The 26,954-nt window shown below is 37.6% G+C and overlaps 1 protein-coding gene across 2 annotated transcripts in view; it reads left to right on the top strand.

Annotated features, from left to right (window-relative positions):
* Positions 1–8,675, top strand: part of EFEMP1 (EGF containing fibulin extracellular matrix protein 1) — a 67,122-nt gene extending 58,447 nt beyond the window's left edge. For both annotated transcript variants that reach the window (XM_012477215.2, XM_012477216.2), the window contains exons 8-11: positions 254–373; positions 4,216–4,339; positions 4,424–4,619; positions 8,046–8,675. In XM_012477215.2, the coding sequence (XP_012332638.1) occupies positions 254–373; positions 4,216–4,339; positions 4,424–4,619; positions 8,046–8,207 (602 nt within the window). In that variant the 3' untranslated portion in view covers positions 8,208–8,675. The remainder of the gene's footprint in view (positions 1–253; positions 374–4,215; positions 4,340–4,423; positions 4,620–8,045) is intronic.
* The last annotated feature ends 18,279 nt before the right edge of the window (positions 8,676–26,954 follow it).

The following is a 26,954-nucleotide window of genomic DNA, read 5'->3' as shown; positions in this document are numbered from 1 at the left end:
TAAGACCAGAAGCCAGATCTCTTTAATATACATATATATACACACATATATATATAATTTTTCCTCATTAAAGTATAAATAATTTTAATTATATATAATTATTTTAATCTTATATAATTATTTTTATATAAATAATTTCCATTATATGTGCATATATATAATTATGTATATGTGTGTGTATATACATATAAAAACAAAGTAGTGGTGCATAAGTTTTTCAACTCTGTGTCCTTGCTCTTGTCTGATTCAACAGACATTGATGAATGCAGAACCTCAAGCTACCTGTGTCAGTATCAATGTGTCAATGAACCTGGGAAATTCTCATGTGTGTGCCCCCAGGGATACCAAGTGCTGAGAAGTAGAACATGCCAAGGTAAGTTTATTATTTTCATATACGTTAGGTATTTAGTTTTAACCAGGAAGAGCCAAGAGGAAGTTACGAGATTCTCCCATAGAGTTTCATTTTTACCACTTTGAATATACAATGTAAGCCCATTTTTCCCCTGTCCATCATAAAATATATACATCTCATAAAGAGGTAACTCTATGTTAACACTGACTTTCCTTGAAATTCAGAGTAATCATTTTTCCTCCTTAAAAGATAAATAATTTCAATAAAATATTGATATTCCTTCTAACCTACATAATCTCTTTGAGATACATCTTCAAATCATCCACCAGAAAAGATTCAGTTATTAAAATGTTTTACCTGTGAGTTTGAGTTTAGAGCATAAGCTCAATATGTGAGTTGAACATATCTCAATCCTGTCTCAATTGTCTTAAACACCAGAATTATAAATTGGGTAAGAATGTAGATGCTGAGAAAAGTCAGCCTTATATGTAGTAAAATGTGCCTGAATATCTTGCAGAAAAACTAACCCCAAAATAGCTAATGACCTGGGTCCATTTCAAAATAAACATTCAGATGATCTTCACACCTACTCATAGTGGAAGAGGCAGCTCCCTACAATGGTATGATTTCAGAGTCTCTCAGGAAGATGTAAAAAAAAAGAATTTGCATCCTAACTCCGATGTTGCATGTACTTGAAAATCTTGACAGGCAAAAGACTGTCAGATAAAACCAAAAATGTAGAAAATCCTGGAAAAGCTAGTACAAACACTTAAATTTATACAAGGCAACAAAAGAATGAAAAAAATGATGGAACTTGAGGATAGAAAACTTGTTTGAATTTCAGCTCCACTGTATTTGGTCTGCACAATCTTGAAGAAATATCAAACTTCTCTGAGCCTCAGCTTTCTCATTTGGAAAAGAGAGTTGTGGAAATTTAGTGGAATGACATACATACAAATAATTTGTAAACTTTAAAGCCAGTAGAAATCAAAGTGTTTTTATGGAATTTACTTACCAATGTAAGTGACTAGTAGTAAATCTTCTGTAGAGAGTCCTTTTTAATCAGAGTTGGAGCAAAGACATAAGGACAATAAAGATCCTGTTAAGAAAAGAAAAGATCAAGGAAAGGAGACACTGAGGATTCCCAGTCTATATCATGATTTTACAGGAAAATATTAACTCAGAGGAAATCTATGACCTGGGATTTTATAATATGCACACAGTTATTCAACTAGACTCCAACCACTGAATATGAACATAATCAGAATGTCGTTCATTGCACAATGAACATCTTTATAACCCTTTCCAGGTTACTAGAGACTTTATAAATGTGAATTATGGGAAAACATTGCATTCCAATGGTTTTACTTACTGAAACTTAATTGAGACTTTCAACATGCATATTACATGCAAGAAAATGTTAGTGGGATGTCTTAACAAATTTCTCTGGAGTCCTTCAAATATCTATGTGTTTCTGATCAAAAATTGATTTGATGCTCAGCAAAAGACAGAAGCAAATTAATGCACAGTGGGATCCTACCTGCCTAGTCTGTCTATCTAGAAACATTTACATCTACTGTAATTAAAGGTGAAAATGCACTAAAATTGCAAGAGGGGGATTCATAAATGTTACATGTTGAAGATATGCAGCTTTAGAATGTTTTGTTAAGCCAAAACATTTTTTGTGAATAAGACTTAGCATTCTTCTAAAGTATAAAGCAATTGCTTTCCCCCTCTGAAATCATTCCTTCTGAGCCTTGTCCACAGGAATAAAATGAAATTGAAAAGGTTTGGATTCCTAACTTTCTCCAAAAGTTTTATTTTGGGGATGAAATAACTTTTCTCATTTCGCAAGCCTATACAAATGAAAACTCTGTGTGTGTGTATGTGTATGTGTGTGTGTATGTGTGTGTGTGTGTGTGCAGAGACAGAGAGAAAAAATAGACACATACTCATCAAATATTTTGAGAGTATTAATTTCTGAAAAATCTTCCAGAATGATTAATATGATGATTATGCTAGGCTCTAAATTACTGGAAGTAATAAATGAAGTTATAAAGTTGTCTTTCGCTTCTGTTGGACTCCATGTAACAAAACAGTATTCGTTTTCCCTGTATCTAAACGGCATCTTTATTTTTCAAAAAAGTGGAAAACATTGAAAGCATAAGTCAATTCTGATTTCATCTGAAGAATCTGTTTTCTTTCTTCAGCCATAGCCAGTCCAAGAAGACACATTTTGTAACCATCTCTTGGAGACTACCTAGTTTTCCCAGTTTCCTCTTGGGTTCCAGATAACTTTAGCCAGTTTGGAAGCTAAAATACTTTTTTTTCTCTAAACTCAAGGCATGAATTACTCTTAGAGTATATGAACTTGATTGAGCCACTAAACCCTTGTTTGTTTTTACCCAATATCAAGTGAAAATATCTTTCTCACCTATCTCCACACAGTTTGTGTTAAGAGCAACTTAGTTCAATTTAATATTTCTTAAAAGCCAGGTGCTCCATGGCATTAGTGCTAGGCGATGAAAGGATTAAAAGATGGGTACAACAGCCCTTACCCTCATGGAGTTTACAAGCTAATAGAAGGGTTAAGATAGACATGCAGATTTCAATAATGCAAAGCAAAAAGCAATAAAGGCCCTTTAAAAAGAACACCAGGTATGAGAATTCAAAGGAGATCATATCCCAGCCCATGCTTGGCTTACAGTAACGATTCAGTAAATTACGTATGGAATGAGTAAATTCATGAATAAAAATATCTCATTGTAGAGAAGGAATGGTTCAGAAAAAGTTTACATTGAATAAAATATAAATCACTGTTCAAATGTAAAGGAAGAAAGTCATAGAGATGTAGATATTAACTTTATTTTTATTGTTGTTGTTGTTGTTGTTGTTGTTATAAATATAATGGCTGTCTAATAAAACTGTTCTCTCAGATGTCATCTGGAGGCTTCTGATTCCCAAATCTAAAGTCAGTCTTTGTCCAGCCTGACATAAATACAGCCCTTCTTCCCAGGACTCTCCCTCTGGCTACTTTGGCACTGCCTTTTCCTGGGTTGTCTCCCTCCACTGACAGCCTCTTCCTTAACTTCCCCTTCTTCCTTACCGTCCTAAAGTTGCTATGCTTTATGAGGTGGAACACTTAATAGCTTCACTTCTTGTGCTGTGCTTCCTCTGGGCAGTATAATCCACTCCCAGTGCATTAACTAGCCACCAGCATGCTTCAGCTTACTGAAACCACATTTCTAGTCTTTTCCTCTCTCCCAACCTCCTGAAAGAGATGATAAGCTGCCCTCTATAGTTTGTGCTTGCTGATTTCTCAGCATGGAAAGCTTTCCCTGCCCCAGCCATGAAAACTCCATCTAACCACCACCCTTCAAGGCCACATTGAGATGCCTCTTCCTTCCTTCAGCCTTCCCTAATCTCCCAGGCAAAATTATCCAACTCTGCTCCACTCCCCCAGTATACTTATCTATCTCTTCTTTAATTCTGTTTTATTTTCTAAGTAACCATACACATATTCCCTAAAGTATAATCTCCCTGAGGACAGGAACTGGTGTTTTTTTTAACTTTTATACAAGCAGAGTCAATGGTTAACATTGGGCTTTGAATTCAACAGATGAACAATAAGTACTTGATAAAATATCATGAAATGACGCATGTTAGTCTGTCTAGAGTGACTCAACTCTATCTGTCCTGAATTCAATGCAGTGAACACCCAGTCTGGTGTCTAAAAGCAGATTGAACACAGTCCAGATGCCCACACACCTCCTTCCTTGCAAACAGAATCTGCCAGTTATATGATTTAATTAGATCAGTTCATTAGTTTAGTTAGTAAACTCTTTGACCCTACATCTCTACAGATATAAATGAGTGTGAGACCGCAAATCAATGCCGGGAGGATGAAATGTGTTGGAATTATCATGGCGGCTTCCGTTGTTATCCACGAAATCCTTGTCAAGAGCCCTACATTCTAACACCAGAGAAGTAAGAAAAATCAGAACTTTTGAAAGTGAGGATTCTCTGGTCTTACCAAGCCAAACTGGTGACTACTTTTGTTTGTCTTCGCAGCCGATGTGTTTGCCCAGTCTCAAATGCCGTGTGCCGAGAACTGCCCCAGTCAATAGTCTACAAATACATGAGCATCCGATCTGATAGGTCTGTGCCATCAGACATCTTCCAGATACAGGCCACAACTATTTATGCCAACACTATCAATACCTTTCGGATTAAATCTGGAAATGAAAATGGAGAGTTTTACCTACGAGTAAGTATCCTGAAGGCAGCCTTAACTATTGAGAAAGATGGGAGTTGGTTGTTGTTGTGTGGTATCCACACATGGAAGGAGAGCAAACATTTAAAGAGTCTTATGTGTAGGCATTGTGCAAGGCCTTCCAGGTACATTATTTCATTTATTCCTCTTGACAACACTGCCAGATAGATATTAATATTCATCTCCATTTTCTACAGAAGAGAAAAGTGAGATGCAGAAAGATTAAGTAGCATCCCTGAAGTCACTCAAATATTAAGTTTGGCAGCCTCTGATAGAGTTGTGTGTGACTACCAAAATACAAGCCTCCCCCTCGACCTCCCCTCAACACACACCCCAAGTAGGGATCACTAATCATTGATGGTTATTTAATTATACATAGACATACATATAATTCAAATCCAAAGTAATTCCTGGAGCTCCTAAAGAGTTTTTCAAAAATCATGAATTCATCATTGTTACATTCACAAGGTAGTTTACATTCACACCAAAACTAAAACCTGTAAGTATGTGAGAAGTGACACCTTCCTGCAGAGTATGTGTCAGTAGTTGTACCATTCTTGCAAACTTCTGGGCTGACAGTATGGAGTCACCTCCCTATCTTTCACTGCTTATGTGAAATCTACTTTCTGAATTCTGCCATTTCCCTCTCACACTGTCTCCTGGGTTATCTTTGCTCCCTCACATCCCTATCTCTCTTCCTGTAAACTGGCTCCCGTCACTTCCCTGACCCCTTCAGTGGCTTCTGAGCTGGTCTCCCTGAACCCAAAGCCTCAGCCTTCCAGTCTCCCTACAAAATCTCAGCAAGTTCATTTTAGGTTAAAATTTGGACATATTTTAAATACGGCTCACCACTTCATGTGAAAATGATGGCACCCTACCAAGCAGTTTTCAGAGTTACGGTAACTGTTTCATGCTAAGGTTGTTATTCATCCAGTTATAATTTTCTCAAAACTCCTTTGGGCACTCTTTATTTTTAATCAGATTTTAAAGTCAATATTTCATTTTGAGAATATGAATTAAATTGGGAAATTCATCCTTGTGATACAGTTTACAGATTTTTAATGTTTACCCATTTATCCTGTTTTTTGATATATTAATTTCCCTTATAACTCCAGTTATGTGATACTATTTCTTTGCCAGTAAATTTTAAAATGATTAATTTCTCATGACCAACTTCTGAAAAGAAACACCCAATGCAAAATGCAATCTATCACAGTTATTTTTTCTAATAAAAATGAGTATAGTTCTTTAACATTTGATATTTTAAATTTGACATATATTTGCCATTTATAAGAAATTTCCACTGAATGAATTTTACACAGTTGAGATACTACCAATTAACTGATTCTAGCCTAAACAAACAACATTATTTGTAACCCCTGGAAATAAAGTGGATTCATCTCAAAATCTTTAAAAATAATTTTCTATTTTGAACTTTTAGCCATAATTTAAGAAAATAAAGTTCCAACATGTTTTATCTTTGCAATTAAATGTGGCACTTTTATAGTTATTTATTATTCATATCAGTGCATTTATTGACTTGATATTTTCAAATAAGAACACAGCATTTTTCTCAAGTGAAATCCTTATTCTCATGACTGATATAAAACATTGCCAATTTTGCTAATTCCAGAGTTAAAATGTTACATTATTTGAAAATTATTTAAAATAATAAAAATAGACATTTCAAGACTATTTCTTTTCACATAATCAAAAAAGTACTTGGATCAAATCCTACAGAGTTCCTCCACTAAAACTCTACTTGTGCAGAGGGCATTGAAATGCATGAAAATCAACAGTAGATTAATTAAGTTAATTAATTAGGTCATTTAATTAGATTAATTAAGCACCTACTACATGCTCAACTCTATGCTAAGTGTCATGAGGAATTAAAAGGACATGTAATGCACATTTTCTGATTTCAAGGAGCTTTAAATATTACTGTGTAGCAAAAGTTAACATCTATGAAAATAGAAAGAGGCAATTTTATGCCTAATTCCGTGGTCCAAATACATCAAAAAATCAATGTGGGCTGTCAAAGAAGGTTTCTTGATAGTCATGTGTCAGCCTGATTCATGAAAGGATGCATGGAATATAAAATTTTATTTATATTCCTTTTGGGAAAATACTGAGAAGACCATCTTCTCTGGAACAGAGAACATATTGTAAAGAAAGTACATGAAATAGAGAGTTGAATATCCAACATCCCCCCGCCCCACTCCTCCAGTGTCTCTGCTCCCTTACTGAGACTTACTGTAGTCCTATCACCACCTAGTCTATTATTCACTAGACTGTGTCATCCACTAGATTGTGAGCATAATGACAGCAGAGACTGTGCCTGTCTGTTCACTCTTCTATCCTCAGAACATAGAACGGTACCTGGCACATAGCAGATGCCAAAAAAAAGTTATAATGAATAAATTAATTCAATAAACACCTTCGAGGTGGTGTTATTACCTACAACTATTGCTTACAAGAGGTATGCACCATGGAAGATCCTGGAGACAAAACAATGAATAAAGCCAAGCTAGTTCCCGCCCCCATTGGAACTTGTAGTCAAGACATTGAACAGTGATCAGAAAGAGGCTGACTGCTGTAGCAGAGGGTTGAAAGCTGCTCATGATTATATAACAAGTAGACCTAACTAAAGCATTATCTCCCTTGGTTTAATGTCCACCCATTGAGGTGATTACTAAATCCTAATCCATGACTCTGTCCCTTGGTATTCAGACTTACACATCCACTTACCCGCCCCTCCAACCTCATCTCCTTCTACTCACAAGAACCCATCACATTTTCCTCAAAATGAAACTGCACCCAGTTCTCCTGAACATATTATTTTACAAAACTTTCCTTTATCCCTGGTGACTCTCCTCAGGTTTTCAAAAGCTTTCCCTCAGTGCTTCAGGGCTCTTTCTCTTCTTCCCTGTATACATACACCTTCATGTATCTTCATACGTGCCTTGCATAACCCCACATATCTTAGCATTTACCACATTCTGTTGAAAAACTGTTTACATTTCTCTTTACAAACCAGAATGTAAACAGATGCACAACGTCAAGAAAATGAAAAAGGACAACTTTGTTTACAAGTTCAGAAATTATCAGATTCTCACTTAAGCTCTAGCCTCTGTAAAGACCACAACTAAAAATGAAGAAAAATGTTAAACAGAGAGGGAGGAATCAAAAACAAAGAACTATTTTAAAAAAGCAAGTCCTTGAAACTTGGAGCTAATGACTGTATTAGACAAGGGATAAGAACCAAGGAGAGTTGAAACCAAGAAGGGAACAAGTAGTAGTTCTTATATATCACCCTCAAAATTCTCCCCCTAATTCTTACAGGAGGTATACTAACAAAGCACAGAAACTCCAGTCAAAGAAAAATTATTCTCTTCCTCTCTCTTTTTTCTTTTATTTTAGCAAACAAGTCCTGTAAGTGCAATGCTTGTGCTTGTGAAGTCGTTATCAGGACCAAGAGAACATATTGTGGACCTGGAGATGCTGACAGTCAGCAGTATAGGGACCTTCCGCACAAGCTCTGTGTTAAGATTGACAATAATAGTGGGGCCATTTTCATTTTAGTCTTTTATAAGAGTCAATCACAGGCATTTAAGTCAGCCAAAGAATATTGTTACCTTAAAGCACTATTTTATTTATAGATATATCTAGTGCATCTACATCTCTATACTGTACACTCACCCATAATTCAAACAATTACACCATGGTATAAAGAGGGCATTTAATCTGTAAAGATTCAAAGTTTGTCCTTATTACTGTATGTAAATTAGACATTAATCCACTAAGCTGGTCTTCTTCAAGAGACCTAAGCATACACTCTCTGGTGAAACTTGGATTCTTTTCTATAAAAGTGGGACCAAGCAATGATGATCTTCTGTGGTGCTTAAGGAAACTTACTAGAGCTCTACTAACAGTCTCATAAGGAGGCAGCCATTGTAACATTGACTAGCATGCAAGGGTAAGAATGAGTTTTTAACTGCTTTGTAAGAAAATGGAAAAAGTCAATAAAGATATATTTCTTTAGAAAATGGGGATCTGCAATATTTGCGTTGATTTTTATTTTCATGACCAGGCTAAAGGTGGTTCTTTATTACATAGTAATAAATCATTATCATTCAATATGCTGGTTTCTGTAGGGTATTTTAAATTTTGTCAGAAATTTTAGATTGTGAATATTTTTTTAAAAACAGTAAGCAAAATTTTCCAAAATTCCCAAAATGAACCAGATATCCCCTAGAAAATTATTCTATTGAGAAATCTGTGGGGAGGATATGAGAAAATAAATTCCTTCTAAACCACATTGGAACTGACCTGAAGAAGCAAACTTGGTAAATGTAATAACATCCCTGAATTCAGGACTTCCACAAGATTCAAAACAAAATGAAAAAAAGGTATTTCACTGGAGAAGTCTTAATTTCCAAATAAAATTTAAATCCTAACACTTCAGTGATTTATAAATAAAATTTCTCATCTTTGTGCCTGATGCTCACAGAGGAAGAAAATGATGATAGTTCTTATTTCTGGCATCCAGAGTGACAGTGAACTTAAGCAAATTACCCTCCCTCCCACCCAGTTCTATGGAATATTTAATATATCTCCTTATTTAAAATGTCACTGCTTCACTTTGATGTATCACATTTTTAAATAAAAATAAATATTCTTTTAGAAGATAACCCAATCTTTGGAGATTTTTAAGTGTAGCCAATAGCCCCCCATATAATTTTTATATCTGTGGAAGAAACATCAGTTAGAGGTGCCAGCACAAAATCTACCGTTAGATTTTTTTAAATAAATAAATAGAAATGAGGAAGCAAAAAGACAGTTAAAATCATGCCACAAAACAGGTACACAGCCAACTTTTTCTGACATCTAGTGTCACAGCATATACCTCTGTCTCCAGGTAACCTTGCTGCTAAAACAAATATCTCTCAAAGAGTTGACTAATGTACAGGAATTGCTAAAAAGAAAATTCACCAAGAGACCAAGGAACAAAACACAAACTCTTGTGTGAGAGTAGGGGATGGGCTCTTAAAGGTTGAAAGGGCACAGAAACAGTGGAGAGAACAGATCTGACCAAGGGAGAGCACAGAAGCAGCGTCAACAACCAGCCACAACACAGCAAGACTGTTGAGTTCATTCCTCTCACCCTGCCTCCATGATTGCTTACAGTCAGGATAAATTACAGCTTGATCTAAACACTTCCATTTTTAATCAATCTAGTGATTTTTCTGCATATGAAAACAGCTCTCAAGTGAGAGCTGGGAATAGCAACAGTTAGAAAAAAAAATGCGTAAGACCTTCTTCCAACACATTTTCCACTCTTAAACAAGAAGACCGGTCTTGTCTATAGCTCCCCAGAGAATTATAGAAGAAACAGGAATCTCTGAAATGTTTATGCTAAGCCCTGGCCCTCAATTTCTACCTCCAAATATATATATTCTGGGCCTATGGAAGCCATTAACTGCAGACAAGATGTTTGCCCTTGTATCCCAAAGCCTAGTCCTACTCACAAATCACAGGCGCATGGAGGGGGTTGACACTGAATTTTCACAATTTCTTTGTTTCCTTGTGATAAAATTTACCATTTTAGACATTTTAAAGTGTACAGTTCAGTGGCATTAAGTACACTCACAGTGTTGCACAAATATTGTCACTATCTAGTTCAGGGGTCCCCAATCGCTCCCCCAACAACTGCAGACTGGTACCTGTCCATGTCCTGTTAAGAACCAGGCCACACAACGGGAGGTAAGCGGTGGGTGAGCATTAGCACCTAAGCTCTGCCTCCTGGCAGATCATCCCGGCATTAGATTCTTATAGGATCACAAATCCTACTGTGAACTGTACATGCAAGGGATCTAGGTTGTGCGCTCTTATGAGAATCTAATGCCTGATAATCTGAGGTCTGAGGTGGAACAATTTCATCCCCAAACCATCCCCCACCCTTACCCCCCCACCCCATCTCTACTCTCACCCATGGAAAAAGTGTCTTCCACCAAATCTGGTGCCAAAAAGGCTGGAGACTACTGATCTAGTTCCATAACATTTCATCATTCAAAAATAAACCCCATACCCATTAACAGGCACTCCCATTTCCCCTTCCCATAAGCCCCTAAGAGTCAACATTAGCCTACTTTCTGTCTATGGATTTCCCTATTCTGGACGTTTTATGTAAATAAGATCATACAATAATATGTGGTCTTTTGTGTCTAGTTTCTTTCGCTTAACATAATGTTTTCAGGGCTTATCCATGTTACAGTACGTGTCAGTACTTCATTTCTTTTTCCAACCGAGTAATATTCCATTGCATAGATCAATCACATTTTGTTTATTCATCAGTTGATGAAATTCAGTTGATAAACTGTTTATACCTGTGATTATTCCTTTTCAGTCTTGAGTGTTGAAAAGTAATTGTTTCCTAGACTATTCACCCACTAGTTTAACAGCCTAAATTCACCCATTTTAGTTTGGTTTTTGACTAAGAAAAGTAGCAAGTAAAAATTTTTTTTTTTAATTCATGGAGGCAAAAACCTGAAAAAAGCTTTGAGAAGCTAACACATGAGTTCCTTTACAGGTGCAGTCATCCTCAGTAAACATAAATATCTCCTGCTCTCTTAATTTGAAATTGAAAATAAATATCATGTCTAAAAACAAATCAAAGCAGTAAGACAAAATTCCGCTGTTTTCAAACTACACATGCCTTCTTCCTTTCCTCCATGAAAATCACTGATTTAAGCCTATTCCCATAGATAAAAATTATGAAAATAATTTATTGTCACAATCATTTATTATTGTAATTTTTCTCAGCATTTATTGAGAAACTTGGAAGGTAATTCCTTCCAATGTTTAATAGTGTGATAGTATAGAAGAACCAAGAGTCTAGCCTTTGTTCTAAAGTAACCAGCCAAGAGATCTTGGGGAAGTCAACTTAGCTTCTCAGTACATTGGTTTCATCTATTAAAGTGGGATGTTGAAACAAGGTGTTCTTCCAGCTTTAGAAACCATGTCTAGGGCAGGTGTGGTGGCTCCCACCTTGGGAGGCTGGTGCAGCTGGATCACTTGAACCAGGACTTCAAGACCAGCCTGGACAATGTAGCAAAACCCCATCTCTATGAAAATGTACAAATATTAGCCAGGTTTGGTGGCATGTTCCTGTAGCCCTAGCTACTTGGGAGGCTGAGTTGGGAAGATCGCTTGAGCCCAGGAGGTGGAGGTTGCAGTGAGTTAAGAATGCACTGCTGCACTCCAGCCTGGGCAACAGAGTGAGACCCTGTCTCAGGAAAATTCACACACGTGCATGCACACACACACACCGTGTCTCAGGAAAATACACACACACACACACACAGACACACACACAAACACATATATACAAGCCTTACCCCAGGAATGCACCATTGACAGAAGAGTTAGCTCTATTTGTTAAATCTTTGAAAACATCTGAGTCTTCTTTGTATGCAGCAGCTATTGGGAAGCATTAGTCATTGGTGGAAGAAAAAAACGAATAGTTCCCACCCAAAAAAACATATCTTCACATTATAGGCTCGTTATTAATGCCAAGGACATAAGAAATAATCCAATTTAACTGTTTTTTAAATTGCAATTCAAACTACAATTACTTTTAGTATTCACTCTTACACGTTTTTGCTCCTTTCCACTAAAACTAATTGCAATCTGATTACTCATGTTAAACTGGAAGTCATTTTACCTTATTTCACCAGTGGAAAAAATGGCCACTCATGAGTTCCCACACTTCCAAACATGCTTTCAGGGAAATTCCTATGTTTTTACTCAGTGAGCCTCAGTAATGAGGACTGACCTAGATGTTTCCAACACTTCCCTATTCTAACACCTGTGGCCTGGACTCTGAGACTTCCATGCTCTCTGACTGGACATAGTTATTTTTTGACAATGGTTAGGAAAGACTTCGTGGTTGTTAAGCTCTCGAAAGGAAAATCATTTCCCTTCAGCTGCCAAATTTCCCTCTTAAGTAGTTTCTTTAACAACTGGCAATGTCCATCTCCTCCAAACATAAAATATTTCCTATTTCATATCCTTATTTTTAATAACAATAGGATTCTAGAACTTAGATACCATCCTGTAAAATTCACTTATTTTTAAGATTTGCACAACACTGCAGTTTGTTGAGCAAGAGTGCTATGCCTAAAATGCAGTTCTTATGACTTAGATTAGGGCCCTTTTCATTGGCCATACTCCAAATTTCAACACCAACAAGCAATCTCTTTGCTTTTAAACCTCTTCTTGAACAGTGTCCCTTCCACATCCTGGGCCAGGCTTTCTGGTTACATGACTTTTTGTCACTGCTGCTGTCACATGCAATCGGATTGAAATAACATAGATACCACACCAACCTGATTCTGATTTACTTTCTTGAACTGTAGCTTATTTGTTCTCTTTAACTCCAGAGAGGCAGAAGTAATTGTGTTACCCAAAATACTCCTGAATTCTGGAAACTGAAATGCAAAGACCAATCATGTAGACTTCACTACACTTGAGAGGACAGCAATTTCCTGAAGAAAAGGGTCTATTAGTAGAGATCCTAGTGGATCTCTACTAATAATGTGGGACCTTTGAGAGAAATAGTGATTGATGTGGTTTGGATGTTTCTCCCCTCCAAATCGCATGTTGAAATGTAACCTCCAATGTTGGATGTGGGGCCTGGTAGGAGGTGTTTAGGTTATGAGGTGGATCCCTCATGAATGGCTTGGTACAGTAACACGTTCACATGATAGCTGGTTATTTAAAGGAGTCTCCTCTTTCCCTTGCTCTTGCTCTGGCCATGTGATATAACTGCTTCCCTGCTTCACTTTCCACCATGATTGTAAGCTTCAGAGGCCCTCGCCAGAAGCAGATGGTGGTAGCTCGTTACCTGTACAGCCTGCAGAATCATGAACCAATTAAACCTCTTTTCTTTATAAATTACCCAGTTCAGGTATTTATTTATAGCAATGCAAGAATGGCCTAACACAGCGGTGAAGATAAAATGAGTCTAACACTCTCCTGGTTCCAGGAGCTGGACAGAAAAGCTTACAGTGTCCTTCCTGCAATAAGGATTATGATAAGATAAAGGGTTAATGTAAAGAACACTGCCATTCCTTGACACCGGTTAATATTCATTAGGTGATTTTCAAAGGTGCAAACATGAAAAGGAACATCATCACCTAATGGCTTCTGTTTTAGAGGCCCAGAGTAAGACAAGATATTACACTTTATTAACAACTTAGTCCTTAGTGGGGCTTTAGGTTCTTTCACACGTTTAAGTGAAAATGGCAAAAACGCTTAAGTTTTTTTAAAATTATAATTTAAAAAATAAGTATTGAAGAATAGAAATCAGCTAGAAACCAGTCCCCATATCTAATACATGTAGTAATTTCTATCACTTTTCATTTACAAGGGAGATGCTTTAGTAAATTCAAATGATGGAAATAGAAAGATTGTTCAATCCCCTGAGGCCACCTGAACACAACCCAGTGGGATTATTATTTTGGGAGAAGCTTCACAAATAACAGTTTATTGTTGAATCTTGTTTCCATGACTTCAAGCAGTTGCTTGTGTTTTGAATAGCTATGTATGGTTCTAACTTTCTAACTCTTCTTTTAAAATATAGAACAGCTGCTGGTCTGCTCATATGTTATGCATAAGAAGCCCACAAGGGACAGGGCCCTCTATTAATATGTCGAATTATTTTTAACACACTTATATTTCTACCCCAAATCATCATCTCTGAAAGATGGCAAGCTTCCATCTTCCCAGCTGGGGGGAGCACCTGCAAAATTCAAACCCAAATTGTGACACATCTGGTACCAAAAAACCAATCTTGTTTCATCTGGCCAGCAGACTAAAACATCAAAATCACTGAACAGAAACAAGGCAAAAAGTTAACTGCCTCTTACATACAGTCAACGCAGATGTCTAGTTAAGCTGTTTATATAGTAAGCGCATGTGTATGTTAACAGAGCACAGACCCCTTTAATAAGCCAGAGTTGGAAAATAAATGCAAGAGAATTTTAAAGACCTGAATGCAATATTTCAGTTCTTTTTTATCTTCCCATAGAAACTAAATTAGTTTCTGCAAAATCTCAGCATGATCTTTAAACAGATGCATATAACATAAACAAATGATTTTGTTGAGTTATTTGAGTATCTCCAAATTGTCTATTTCCTTTAAAAACTCCATTTTATGTTTTTGTATTTTAATATTTAGATTACGTTTCTTTAAGTGGTAAATTACTTGTATATGGCTTAAACAATGTGTCTTGGTTTGTGTTGCCCTAAATGCAGATTCTGACACAAGAACTGAGTTCTGGTAGGTTGAGAGGTTCTCTTGGGAAGCAAACTTGAGGGAGTGGGCCAAGGAAGGAAGAGATGCCAATGAATTAGTGAGTTAATGAGTGGGTCACCTCTGTGAGCAACTGGAGCTCAATTCCTCTGAGAAGTCATATGGAACTCAACTGAGAAACATTCCACTAGAGGCCACATGGGCTGCAGCATTTATCTACCAACTCCTATCCCTGTGGTAAAGGTTGCCCACACACACTGCCTGCAGGAGGGTATGCTTCCTAGTACTGGAGAAAGCCCTCAGGTGGAGGGTAAGAAAGACAGGCTTGATATGGGATGCTGTTGGCAAACTAGAAACTTCTACTACACCACCCAGTAAACTCATGTGGCTAATGAGATGTGGGGCAGACATCAACATTCACTGACTGAGGTCAGTGCAATGCTTGATGATTCTGACAACTGGAGCTTCTGTTACTTACTGACCTGATGGCTTCATATCACATAAATCTCTTCCTTGACCTTTTTCTGTTCATTCTCCCATCTTTTCTTTCTTTTACTCTCTTTCTTTTCCTCTACTCAGCACTAACCATGTCCAAGGCACATGATACTGAATTAGATTCAAGGACACATGCAATACTATGCAAAGTGGTATTGTATAGTTAATACCATGAACCTATCTGATTCTAGAGCTCATCTCAAGTCCAATTGCAGAGTACTGAGTAGAATGAGTAGCCCTTCAAAAGTTAATCTTCAGGGAAGCTAATGAAGCTAAAGCTCCAAGGCTCCTCCCTTGCACTAGCCCCTTTCAAGGTCCTGAAAGGGACCCTGTGTTCACATAGTCATATATTTTTGTAAAATTTGTATAAGTAATACATTTTAGCTGAACTGGTTAGAATTGCTCTTTCATCTTGGGCTCTCCCCATCACACTTCACATGTCACGTGGCTCTGAGGTGGGTCAAAAGTATGTTTGGGATTCAGCCTGGGAAAATTGAGTTAGGAGAGTACATTTAGTTTGGATTTAGTAGGATATATTTATATAGTTCACATTCATTTCTATGTATAGTTAATTTGAGCTCCTGTCTGGAGTAGGAATAGCCTCTAGAAATATTCCCACCACCCTCTGTGTTGACCATAGCTGACAGCATGCACAAAAGTTCAGGACCAGGATTCCCATCACACTATAACATTCTACAGTATCCAACACCAGATATAACTAGCAGAGGAAAAACAAGATTTAAAATATGCAAAGCTATAAATTAATCTATGGAAAATTCTTCCATTCACCAAACATCTAAAATAATAAGCAGATGATATGGTTTTTATTCAATGCCCAGTCATGAATATATCTAATCATGCAGCATATACAATTATAAATGTGCCATACCATAAAAATATTTTTCATATATTTCTCTAGGAATGCACCAGAAATTATACTAACAATAAAAAGTAAGTAATACCAAAAGTAATAATTTTTGAGAAGAAGAAATAAATTTCAAACAGAAGTAATAAATAGACTCTTGAGTTGATTGATAAATTAATGGAGAGGACTGTGAATCATATGAATACATTAGGAAAGAACATAAATGTCCTGCTACTTTGATCTAGAACACTAACATCAGTGAAGGTAACAGAAAACTGGTAATTATACACCACAACAGGACATCAACAACTCACTGGCTAATTAATATGACCATTTCACAGGATGTTTAAATTAGTCCCTGCACAAGAACACTTGGAGTGATCTGAACTCGTATAGATCTGATGTGACAGAAACCTCATAGAGATGTCCCAAATCTGAGCAATATTTAAAATTTGCATGACATTGTAATAATGACTTGTGAAGGCAAAGAAACTCTTATAAACTACCAATTTTAAAAAATCGTAACCATGATAGAGGAAAACCTGGATTATTTTACTATTCTCTCTATAGAAAATAATACAAAATTGCTTTCATTGGCAACCAGAGTATGCATCAAAAAATGTAGGAAAAAAAAAGTATTACGAAGGAGTGTTAGGCAGCTAATTAACTAAAAAAAACTTATTTTCCCAGATTTTGTGATTTTTGCTGTATTTATCAGCTTTTAAAATTTATAATTGGTTGTAATTTCTTATGTCATTCTAAATAAAAATTCATTTTTGTGTCTAATTTTGTAGTTTTTATATTTTTTTCCTTTAAAGTGAGCCTTCAAATACATACAAGCTTCATCCAAAATCTGGATACATCCCTGGAATAAAAGCACAAAGCAGTACTGCCACTAGCTTAAATGGTGCTTTTGTGCAAATTAGAAAGGACACAGACTCTGGGCCTTCCAATATTTGAGTAGGCAGAAAAAAGGTACATATTGCAGCTGCAGGAGGTGGCACTTTATTTCATTCTTTCCCCACTGCCTATAACCATCATTTAGTCTCGTTAATAGCAATTGTAGAGTTAAGAGTTATGTTCTGACTCAAACTCAAGAGTTGAAAAACATATTTCAACCCTTGGTCTCCACAGGTGAGTTTTTCTCATAGTGCTTCAACATTCTGTTTCCTCTGCTTATCTCTTAGCAGTGATTATCCGCCTTGACTTTCCTTTAAGATCTATTGATCAGCCATTAGTAAAAAGGCAAAGACCTCAAAGAGGTCAATCTGTGACTGCCTAAATCCCCGATCATACCCCAGCTCCTGGATCTTGCCTTATAATTTTAGTGTCATTCACTTAAATAAACATTTCACTGGGCATCTGCCATGTGCCAGGCACTGTGTTAAGTACTAAGGAAGCAAGATAAAAATGGCATGGTCTCTGACCTCAAAGAAATTTACAAGATGGTGGGGAAAATAAACAATGTTTTGGGTTTAATTTTTTTAAGTCACTGTTTCTCGATCATCTATTGTTCATAGGCTGCTTTCAACCCATTATCTGACTCCTCACATTCATCCCAAAAAGAAGGGATTACTAGTTTCATTTTACTCGTGAAGAAATGGATTCAATGATTTGTTTAGGTCCAAATATCAAGCAGGGGCGAACCAAAACTGGAAACAAGTTCCATCTTTCTCCAAAGACTGAATATGTTCTTAGGGGAGCATAGCTCAGGGCAGTTAACCTTGATCAAAGCAGGTCAGTGAAAGCATGCCTGTGCTGATCTTAAAGGTGGAATAGGGTTTCTTCAAGTAAGGAAAGGGTGTTTCAGCAGAAAGGAATTTATGCATAAAGGCAAGAAGCAAAACATAACAAGCAACATGTCACGAAACCTCATAAACTTTGTTGTTCCAAACACTTAACCAAGATTCTGACTCCTAATAATGAATCATGTGGTGAAAAATCTCACTCCATCCATCAGTTTATTTCCCTAACCTTTTTTCTCTCTTTTCTTGCTTCTCTTTATAGTTCATTCTTTCCACAAGCATGGATACAATGGTTGTTTAAACACCATATCTACCTTTTTTTTTTTTTTGAGATGAAGTCTCTCTCTGTTGCCAGGCTGAAGTGCAGTGGCATGATCTCAGCTCACTGCAACCTCCGCCTCCTGGGTTCAAGTGTTTCTCAATAGCTGAGACGACAGGCACACGCCACCATACCCAGCTAATTTTTGTATTTTTGGTAGAGACAAGCAAGATTTCACTATGTTGGTCAGGATGGTCTCCATCTCTTGACCTCGTGATCTGCCCACCTCTGCCACCCAAAGTACTGGGATAAGAGGCGTGAGCCACCATGCCCAGCCAACATATCAACTTTTAAGGAATATACAGTTTATTGGAGAAACAAACTAATCAATCCCACAGACAAATGTAATTTTTGAAATTACATGTGAATATACTTTACACATTGCAACTGTGACAGGTGCTACAAAAAAAGGCATGAGGTGCTACAGGAGCCTATGAGGAGAAAATCAAATTACCTATCAATCAGGCCTCCCTGGAAAAGTGTCCCTTGAACCGAGATCTTAAAGACGAGTTAGAGTTAACTACATAAAATAGGTAGGTAAAAACATTCAGAAAGGGATCTGCTCATGCAAACACCCTTTGGAGGGAGGGAACATTTTCTGGGACCCAGTCCAATCAACCAAAATACTAGTGTAGCTGGAGCCACAGATAAGGCTGGAGAGATAAGTAGATACCATTGAAGAAGTTGTGTCTTTACTCTTATATCAATGAGAAGGTATTTAAATATTTTAAGCAGGTAAGTAACAATCAGATTCACACTTTGGAAAAATTCCCTTTTGCCTGGAGGTAGGTTGGAAGCAAGCTCAGATGGCTGCATGTTAGAAAGCTATTCCAGCAGCCAGGGGAAAGATGACATGTTAACTTGGGCAAGAGTGTTGCTAGAGAGCATGAGAAATGAACAGATTGTACCGTATACAGGAGATTAAAACTAGGACTTAACAATGTATTGGATGTGGAAAGTGAGGCAGAGGAACGTGTTGAGAATGAGTGTAGGTTTCTGGCTCCCATAATCTGATAGGCAGGCAATTGTTTGCAAGTAGAGATTCATGGATCCATCCAAGCTTCTCCCATTGCGGGGTTCTATCACCTTCAACAACTGATTTTCAAGGTCACTATGCTCATCCCACATCAGGAGGTAGGTGGGAAAAAGCATGAAGAATAGAATCGATAACTTGTTAGGGGGCAAGTGTGGAAGCTTCTTATGTCACTCTGCTCTTCTTCCTTTGGCTGTGAGGAAGGCTGGGAAACAGAATCTGGCTATCTTTCCAGGAACTAGAGCAAACAGGTTTTGTCACTAGTTAGAAGTCTCTGCCTCAATGGGCAAACTAGAAAATGATCATATTCTTTATTCTTGTCATGGAAGTATTTCATGGGGACAGAGAACAGTTTTCCATCTTCCAGATTTATGTTTACTTTCACTTATTTCTCCTTATCCCTATAGCTCTTGTCTTTACAAAAGTAACTAGAGTTCCACACTTGCATATATTCATTTTTAGTGGGAGCAAAACTCCAGTAGCACCTGTATCACCAGTGAGACAGAACCATTCATTCCTCTGGAAAGGGGGCTGAAGCCAGGGAGCCTAGTGGTCTGGCTCCGCAGGTCCCACCCCCACAGAGCCCAGTAAGCTAAGACTGGCTTGAAATTCTCACTGCCATTACAGCAGTCTGAGATGGACCTGGGATGCCCAAGCTCAGTGGAGGGAGGGGCATCCACCATTGCTGAGGCTTGAGTAGGCAGTTTTACCCTCACAGTGTAAACAAAGTCACTGGGAAGTTTGAACTGGGCAGAGCCCATGGCAGCTTAGCAAAGCCTCTGCAGGCAGACTGTGTCACTTGACTCCCTCCTCACTAGACAGGGCATCTCTGAAAAAAGGCAGCAGCCCATCAGGGACTTATAAGTAAGGCACCCGTCTCCCTGGGACAGAGAACCTGGGAGAAGGGGTGACTGTGGGCACAGCTGCAGCAGACTTAAACGTCCCTGCCTGACAGCTCTGAAAGGAGCAGTGGATCTCCCAGCACAGTGTTCGAGCTCTGATAAGAGACAGACTGTCTCCTCAAGTGGGTCCCTGACCCCCATGTATCCTGACTGGGAGACACCTCCCAGTAGGGGCTGACAGACATCTCATACAAGAGAGCCCTGGCTGGCATCTGGTGGGTGCCCCTCTGGGATGAAGCTTCCAGAAGAAGGAATAACCAGAAATCTTTGCTGTTGTGCAGCTTTTGCTGGTGATACCCAGGCAAACAGGGTCTGGAGTGAACCTCCAGTAAACTCCAGCAGACCTGCAGCAGAGAGGCCTGATTGTTAGAAGGAAAACTAAGAAAAAGAAATAATATCAACATCAACAAAAAGGATGTCCACTCAGAGACCCCATCCAAAGGTCACTGACTTCAAAGACCAAAGATACATAAATACACGAAGATGGGGAGAAACCAGCACAAAAAGGCTGAAAATACCAAAAACCAGAATGCCTCTTCTCCTCCAAAAAAATCACAACTCACCAGCAAGGGAACAAAACTGGATAGAGAATGAATTTGATGAATTAACAGAAGCAGGCTTCAGAAGGTGAGTAATAACAAACTCCTCCAAGCTAAAGGAGCATGTTCTAACCCAATGCAAGGAAGCTAAGAACCTTGAAAAAAGGTTAGATGAATTGCTAACTAGAATAATCTCAGAATAAATGACCTGATGGAGCTGAAAAACACAGCACGAGAACTTCGTAAAGCATACACAGGTATCAACAGCCAATCGATCAAGCAGAAGAAAGGATATCAGAGATGGAATATCAACTCAATGAAATAAAGTGAGAAAAGATTAGAGAAAAAGGAGTGAAAAGAAACAAATAAAGACTCCAAGAAATGTGGGACTATGTGAAAGCAACAAATGTATGTTTGATTGAAATGAAGGAAAAAATGTTAATAGAGAGAAAGGCAGAGAAAAGTTGGTTTACTACTAAAGGGAAACCTATCAGAATAACAGTGGATCTCTTGGCAGAAACCCTATAAGCCAGAATAGATTGGGGGCCAATATTCAACATTCTTAAAGAAAAGAATTTTGAATCCAGAATTTCATATCCAGCCAAACTAAGCTTCATAAGTGAAGGAGAAATAAAATCCTTTACAGACAAGCAAATGCTGAGAGATTTTTGTCACCACCAGCTGTGCCTTACAAGAGCTCTTGAATGAAGCTCTAAACATGGAAAAGAACAACCGGTACCAGCCACTACAAAAACATACCAAATTGTAAAGACCATCTATGCTATGAAGAATCTGCATCAACTAACGGGCAATATAACCAGCTAGCATCACAATGACAGGATCAAATTAACGCATAACAATATTAACCCTAAATATAAATGGGCTAAATGTCTCACTTAAAAGACATAGACTGGCAAATTGGATACAGAGTCAAGTCCCATCAGTGTGCTGTATTCAGGAGACCCATCTCATGTGCAAAGACACACATAGACTCAAAATAAAGAGATGAAGGAATATTTACCAAGCAAATGGAGAGAAAAAAAAAAAATCAGAGGTTGCAACCCTAGTCTCTGATAAAACAGACTTTAAACCAACAAAGATCAAAAGAGACAAAGAAGGTCATTACATAATGGTAAAGGGATCAATGCAACAAGAAGAGCTAACTGTCTTAAATATATATGCACCCAATACAGGAGCACCCAGATTCATAAAGCAAATACTTAGAGACCTACAAAGAGACTTAGATTCCCACACAATAATAGTGTGAGACTTTAACACCACACTATCAATATTAGACAGATCAATGAGACAGAAAATTAACAAGGATATGCAGGACTTGAACTCAGCTCTGGACCAAGCAGATCTAATAGACATCAACAAAACTCTCCACCCCAAATCAAAAGAAGATACATTCGTCTTAGCACCACATCACACTTATTCTAAAATTGACCACATAATTAAAAGTAAAACACTCCTCAGAAAATGCAAAAGAATGGAAATCATAACAAACAGTCTTTCAGAGCACAGTGCAATCAAATTAGAACTCAGGATTAAGAAACTCACTCAAAACTGCACAACTACATGAAAACTCAACGACCTGCTTCTCAATGACTACTGGGTAAATAACAAAATTAAGGCAGAAATAAAAATGTTCTTTGAAACCAGTGAGAACAAAGACACAACATACCAGAATCTCTGGGACATATTTAAAGCAGTGTGTAGAGGGAAATTTATAGCATTTAATGCCCACAAGAGAAAGCAGGAAATATCTAAAAATCAACACCCTAACATCAGAATTAAAGAACTAGAGAAGCAAGAGCAAACAAATTCAAAAGGTAGCAGAAGACACAAAATAACTAAGACCAGAGCAGAACTGAAGGAGATAGAGACACAAAAAAACCCTTCAAAAAATCAATGAATCCAGGAGCTGGTTTTTTGAAAAGGTCAACAAACTAGATAGACCGCTAGCCAGACTAATAAAGAATAAAAGAGAGAAGAATCAAACAGATGCAATTAAAAAAGATAAAGAGGATATCACCACCGATCCTACACAAATACAAACTACTGTCAGAGAATACTATAAACACCTCTATGCAAATACACTAGAAAGTCTAGAAGAAATGAATAAATACCTGAACACATACACCCTCCCAAGACTGAACCAGGGAGAAGTCAAATCCCTGAATAGACCAATAACAAGTTCTGAAATTGAGGCAGTAATTAATAGCCTACCAACCAAAAGAAGTCCAGGACCAGACGGATTCATAGCCAAATTCTACCAGAGGTAAAAAGAGGAGCTGGTACCATTCCTTCTGAAACTATTCCAAACAACAGAAAGAGACTCCTCCATAACTCATTTTATAAGGCCAGCATCATCCTCATATGAAAACCTGGCAGAGACCCAACAAAAAAGAAAATTCCAGGCCAATATCCCTGATGAATATTGATGCAAAAATCCACAATAAAATACTGGCAAACTGAATCCAGCAGCACATCAAAAAGCTTATCCACCATAATCAAGTCAGCTTCATCCCTGGGATACAAGGCTGTTTCAACATATACAAATCAATAAACGCAATCCATCAAATAAACAGAACCAGTGACAAAAACCACATGCTATATCAATAGATATAGAGAAGGCCTTTAACAAAATTCAACAGACCTTTATGCTGAAAACTCTCAATAAACTAGGTATCAGTGAGTCGTATCTCAAAATAATAAGAGCTATTTATGACAAGCCCACAGCCAATATCATACTGAATGGGCAAAAACTGGAAGCATTCCTTTTGAAAACCAGCACAACACAAGGACGCCTTCTCTCATGACTCCTATTCAACATAGTATTGGAAGTTCTGGAAAGGGCGGTCAGGCAAGGGAAAGAAATAAAGGTTATTCAGTTAGGAAAAGAGGAAGTCAAATTGTCTCTGTTTGCAGATGACATGATTGTATATTTAGAAAACCCCCTCATCTCAGCCCAAAATCTCCTTAAGCTGATAAGCAACTTCAGCAAAGTCTCAGGATACAAGTCAATGTGCAAAAATCACAAGCATTTTTTTTTTTGAGATAGAGTCTGGCTCTGTTGCCCAGACTGGAGTGCACTGGCACAATCTCTGCTCACTGCAACCTCCGCCTCCTGGGTTCAAGCAATTCTTCTGCCTCAGTCTCCTGAGTAGCTGGGATTACAGGCATGCATCACCACACCCAGCTAATTTTTGTATTTTTAGTAGAGATGGAGTTTCACCACATTGGCCAAGCTGGTCTCGAACCCCTGACCTCAGGTGATCTGCCCACCTCGGCCTCCCAAAATGCTGGGATTACAGGTGTGAGCCACCATGCCGGGCTGATGACAAGCATTACTATACACCAATAACAGACAAACAGAGAGCCAAATCATGAGTGAACTCCCATTCACAATTGCTACAAAGAGAATAAAATGCCTAGGAATACAACTTACAAGGGATGTGAAGGACCTCTTCAAGAAGAACTACAAACCACTGCTCAAGGAAATAAGAGAGAACACAAACAGATAGAAAAACATTCCATGCTCATTTATAGGAAGAATCAATATTGTGAAAATGGCCATACTGCCCAAAGTAATTTATAGATTCAGTACTAACCCCCTCAAGTTACCATTGATTTTCTTCAGAGAATTAGGAAAAAAACTACTTTAAATTTCATTTGGAACCAAAAAAAAGCCCACATAGCCAAGACAATCCTAAGCAAAAAGAACAAAGCTGGAGGCATCATGCTATCTGACATCAAACTATACTACAAGGCTATAGTAACAAAAACAGCATGGTATTGGTACCAGTACCAAAACAAATATATAGACCAATGAAACAGAACAGAGACCCCAGAAATAACATCACACATCTACAACTCTCTGATCCTTGACAAACCTGAAGAAACAAGCAGTGGGGAAAAGATTCCCTATTTAATAAATGGGGCTGGGAAAACTGGCTAGCCATGTGCAGAAACTGAAACTGGATCCCTTCCTTACACCTTATACAAAAATTAACTCAAGATGGATTAAATACTTAAATATAAGACCCAAAACCATAAAAACCCTAGAAGAAAACATAGGCAATACCATTCAGGACATAGGCACGGGCAAAGACTTCATGACTAAAACCACAAATGGGATCTAATTAAACTAAAAAGCTTCTGCACAACAAAAGAAACTATCATCAGAGTGAACAGGCAAGCTACAGAATAAAAGAAAAATTTTGTAATCTATTCATCTGACAAAGGGCTAATCCAGAATCTACAAAGAACTTAAACAAATGTACAAGAAAAAAACAACGCCACCAAAAACTGGGTGAAGGATATGAACAGACAATTCTCAAAAGAAGACATTTATGCAGCCAACAAATGTATGAAAAAAAGCTCATCATCACTGGTCATTAGAGAAATGCAAATCAATGGCTCAAGCCTGTAAACCCAGCACTTTGGGAGGCCGAGGCGGGTGGATCACGAGGTCAAGAGATCGAGACCATCCTGGTCAACATGGTGAAACCCCATCTCTACTAATACAAAAAATTAGCTGGGCACGGTGGCGCGTGCCTGTAATCCCAGCTACTCAGGAGGCTGAGGCAGGAGAATTGCCTGAACCCAGGAGGCGGAGATTGCGGTGAGCCGAGATCACGCCATTGCGCTCCAGCCTGGGTATCAAGAGCGAAACTCCGTCTCAAAAAAAAAAAAAAAAAAAAAAAAAGAGAAATGCAAATCAAAACCACACTGAGATACCATGTCCCTTTAGTTAGAATGGCAATCATTTAAAAGTCAGGAAACAACAGATGCTGGAGAGGATGTGGAGAAATAGGAACGCTTTTACACTGTTGGTGGGAGTGTAAATTAGTTCAACCATTGTGGAAGACAGTGTGGTAATTGGGACAAGTATCTAGAACTAGAAATACCATTTGACCCAGCAATCCCATTATTGAGTATATACCCAAAGGATTATAAATCATTATATAAAGACACATGCATACATATGTTTATTGCAGCACTGTTCACAATAACAAAGACTTGGAACCAATCCAAATGATCATCAATGATAGACTGTATAAAGAGAATGTGGCACATATACACCATGGAATACCATGCAGCCATAAAAAAGGATAAGTTCATATCCTTTGCAAGGACATGGATGAAGCTGGAAACCATCATTCTCAGCAAACTAACACAAAAATAGAAAACCAAACACTGCATGTTCTCACTCGTAAGTGGCAGTTGAACAATTAGAACATATGACTACAGGGAGGGAGATATCACACACTGGGGCCTGTTGGGGGTGGGGAGCTAGGGGAGGGAGAGTATTAGGAGAAATACCTAATGTAGATGATGGGTTGATGGGTGCAGCAAACCACCATGGCACATGTATACCTATGTAACAAACCTGCACATTCTGTACATGTACCCCAGAACTTAAAGTATAATAAAATAAATTAAATTTTAAAAAAAAATTAGGCTCCTGGATAAAGCAGGTCAAAACTTTGAGCTCACAGTAAAAATATAAAGTATCTCTGTCTAACATAAAAACTGCTTTTGTCTACCATGCAGGGATTAAAAAGAAAAAGGCAGAAAAAAAAACTTCTTAAAAATATTTATTTACCTGCATTCACTAGTCAAGAAAAACAGACTAACAAACAAAAAATAGATTCAAGGATACTTGAGAATTTTTGTTTTTTATACAATTCAGCCAGTTTCAGCTAAAATGTAAACATTGAAAATTTAACCCTAAACTCATCTGAAACTAAGAAAAAGTTTGGGGGACAGCTTTTAAAACCAAACTGGTGTTGTAACTGCTTTAGTCAAGATTTTAGTCCATAGTTTTCATTGTATTACCTACAGGGACAAATAAAGTTTAGCCATGTAAACAAGTCTTCTTTTTTCAGAAATATAATTTAGATTCAATGATCTTTTAAAAACGACTGAATGTGTACATAGTATTAAAATTCTAAAATGAAACTGGTAAGATCTTTATTTACGTGTTTATATATGTTATGTGTTTATACATATGTACATTTATTATATGTTGTGTCTACACGGTGAAATAGGGCATAGTTGGCCAAAAATTCCCTAAGGAATTTTATTCAGATTGGCTTAGATAAACT

The sequence above is a fragment of the Aotus nancymaae genome, unplaced genomic scaffold, assembly GCF_030222135.1.
Source record: "Aotus nancymaae isolate 86718 unplaced genomic scaffold, 86718_ANA_hifiasm-v0.15.2.pri h1tg000057l, whole genome shotgun sequence".
In the NCBI taxonomy this organism is placed as follows: Eukaryota; Metazoa; Chordata; class Mammalia; order Primates; family Aotidae; genus Aotus; species Aotus nancymaae.
This window is presented reverse-complemented; position numbering and strand designations above follow the sequence as displayed.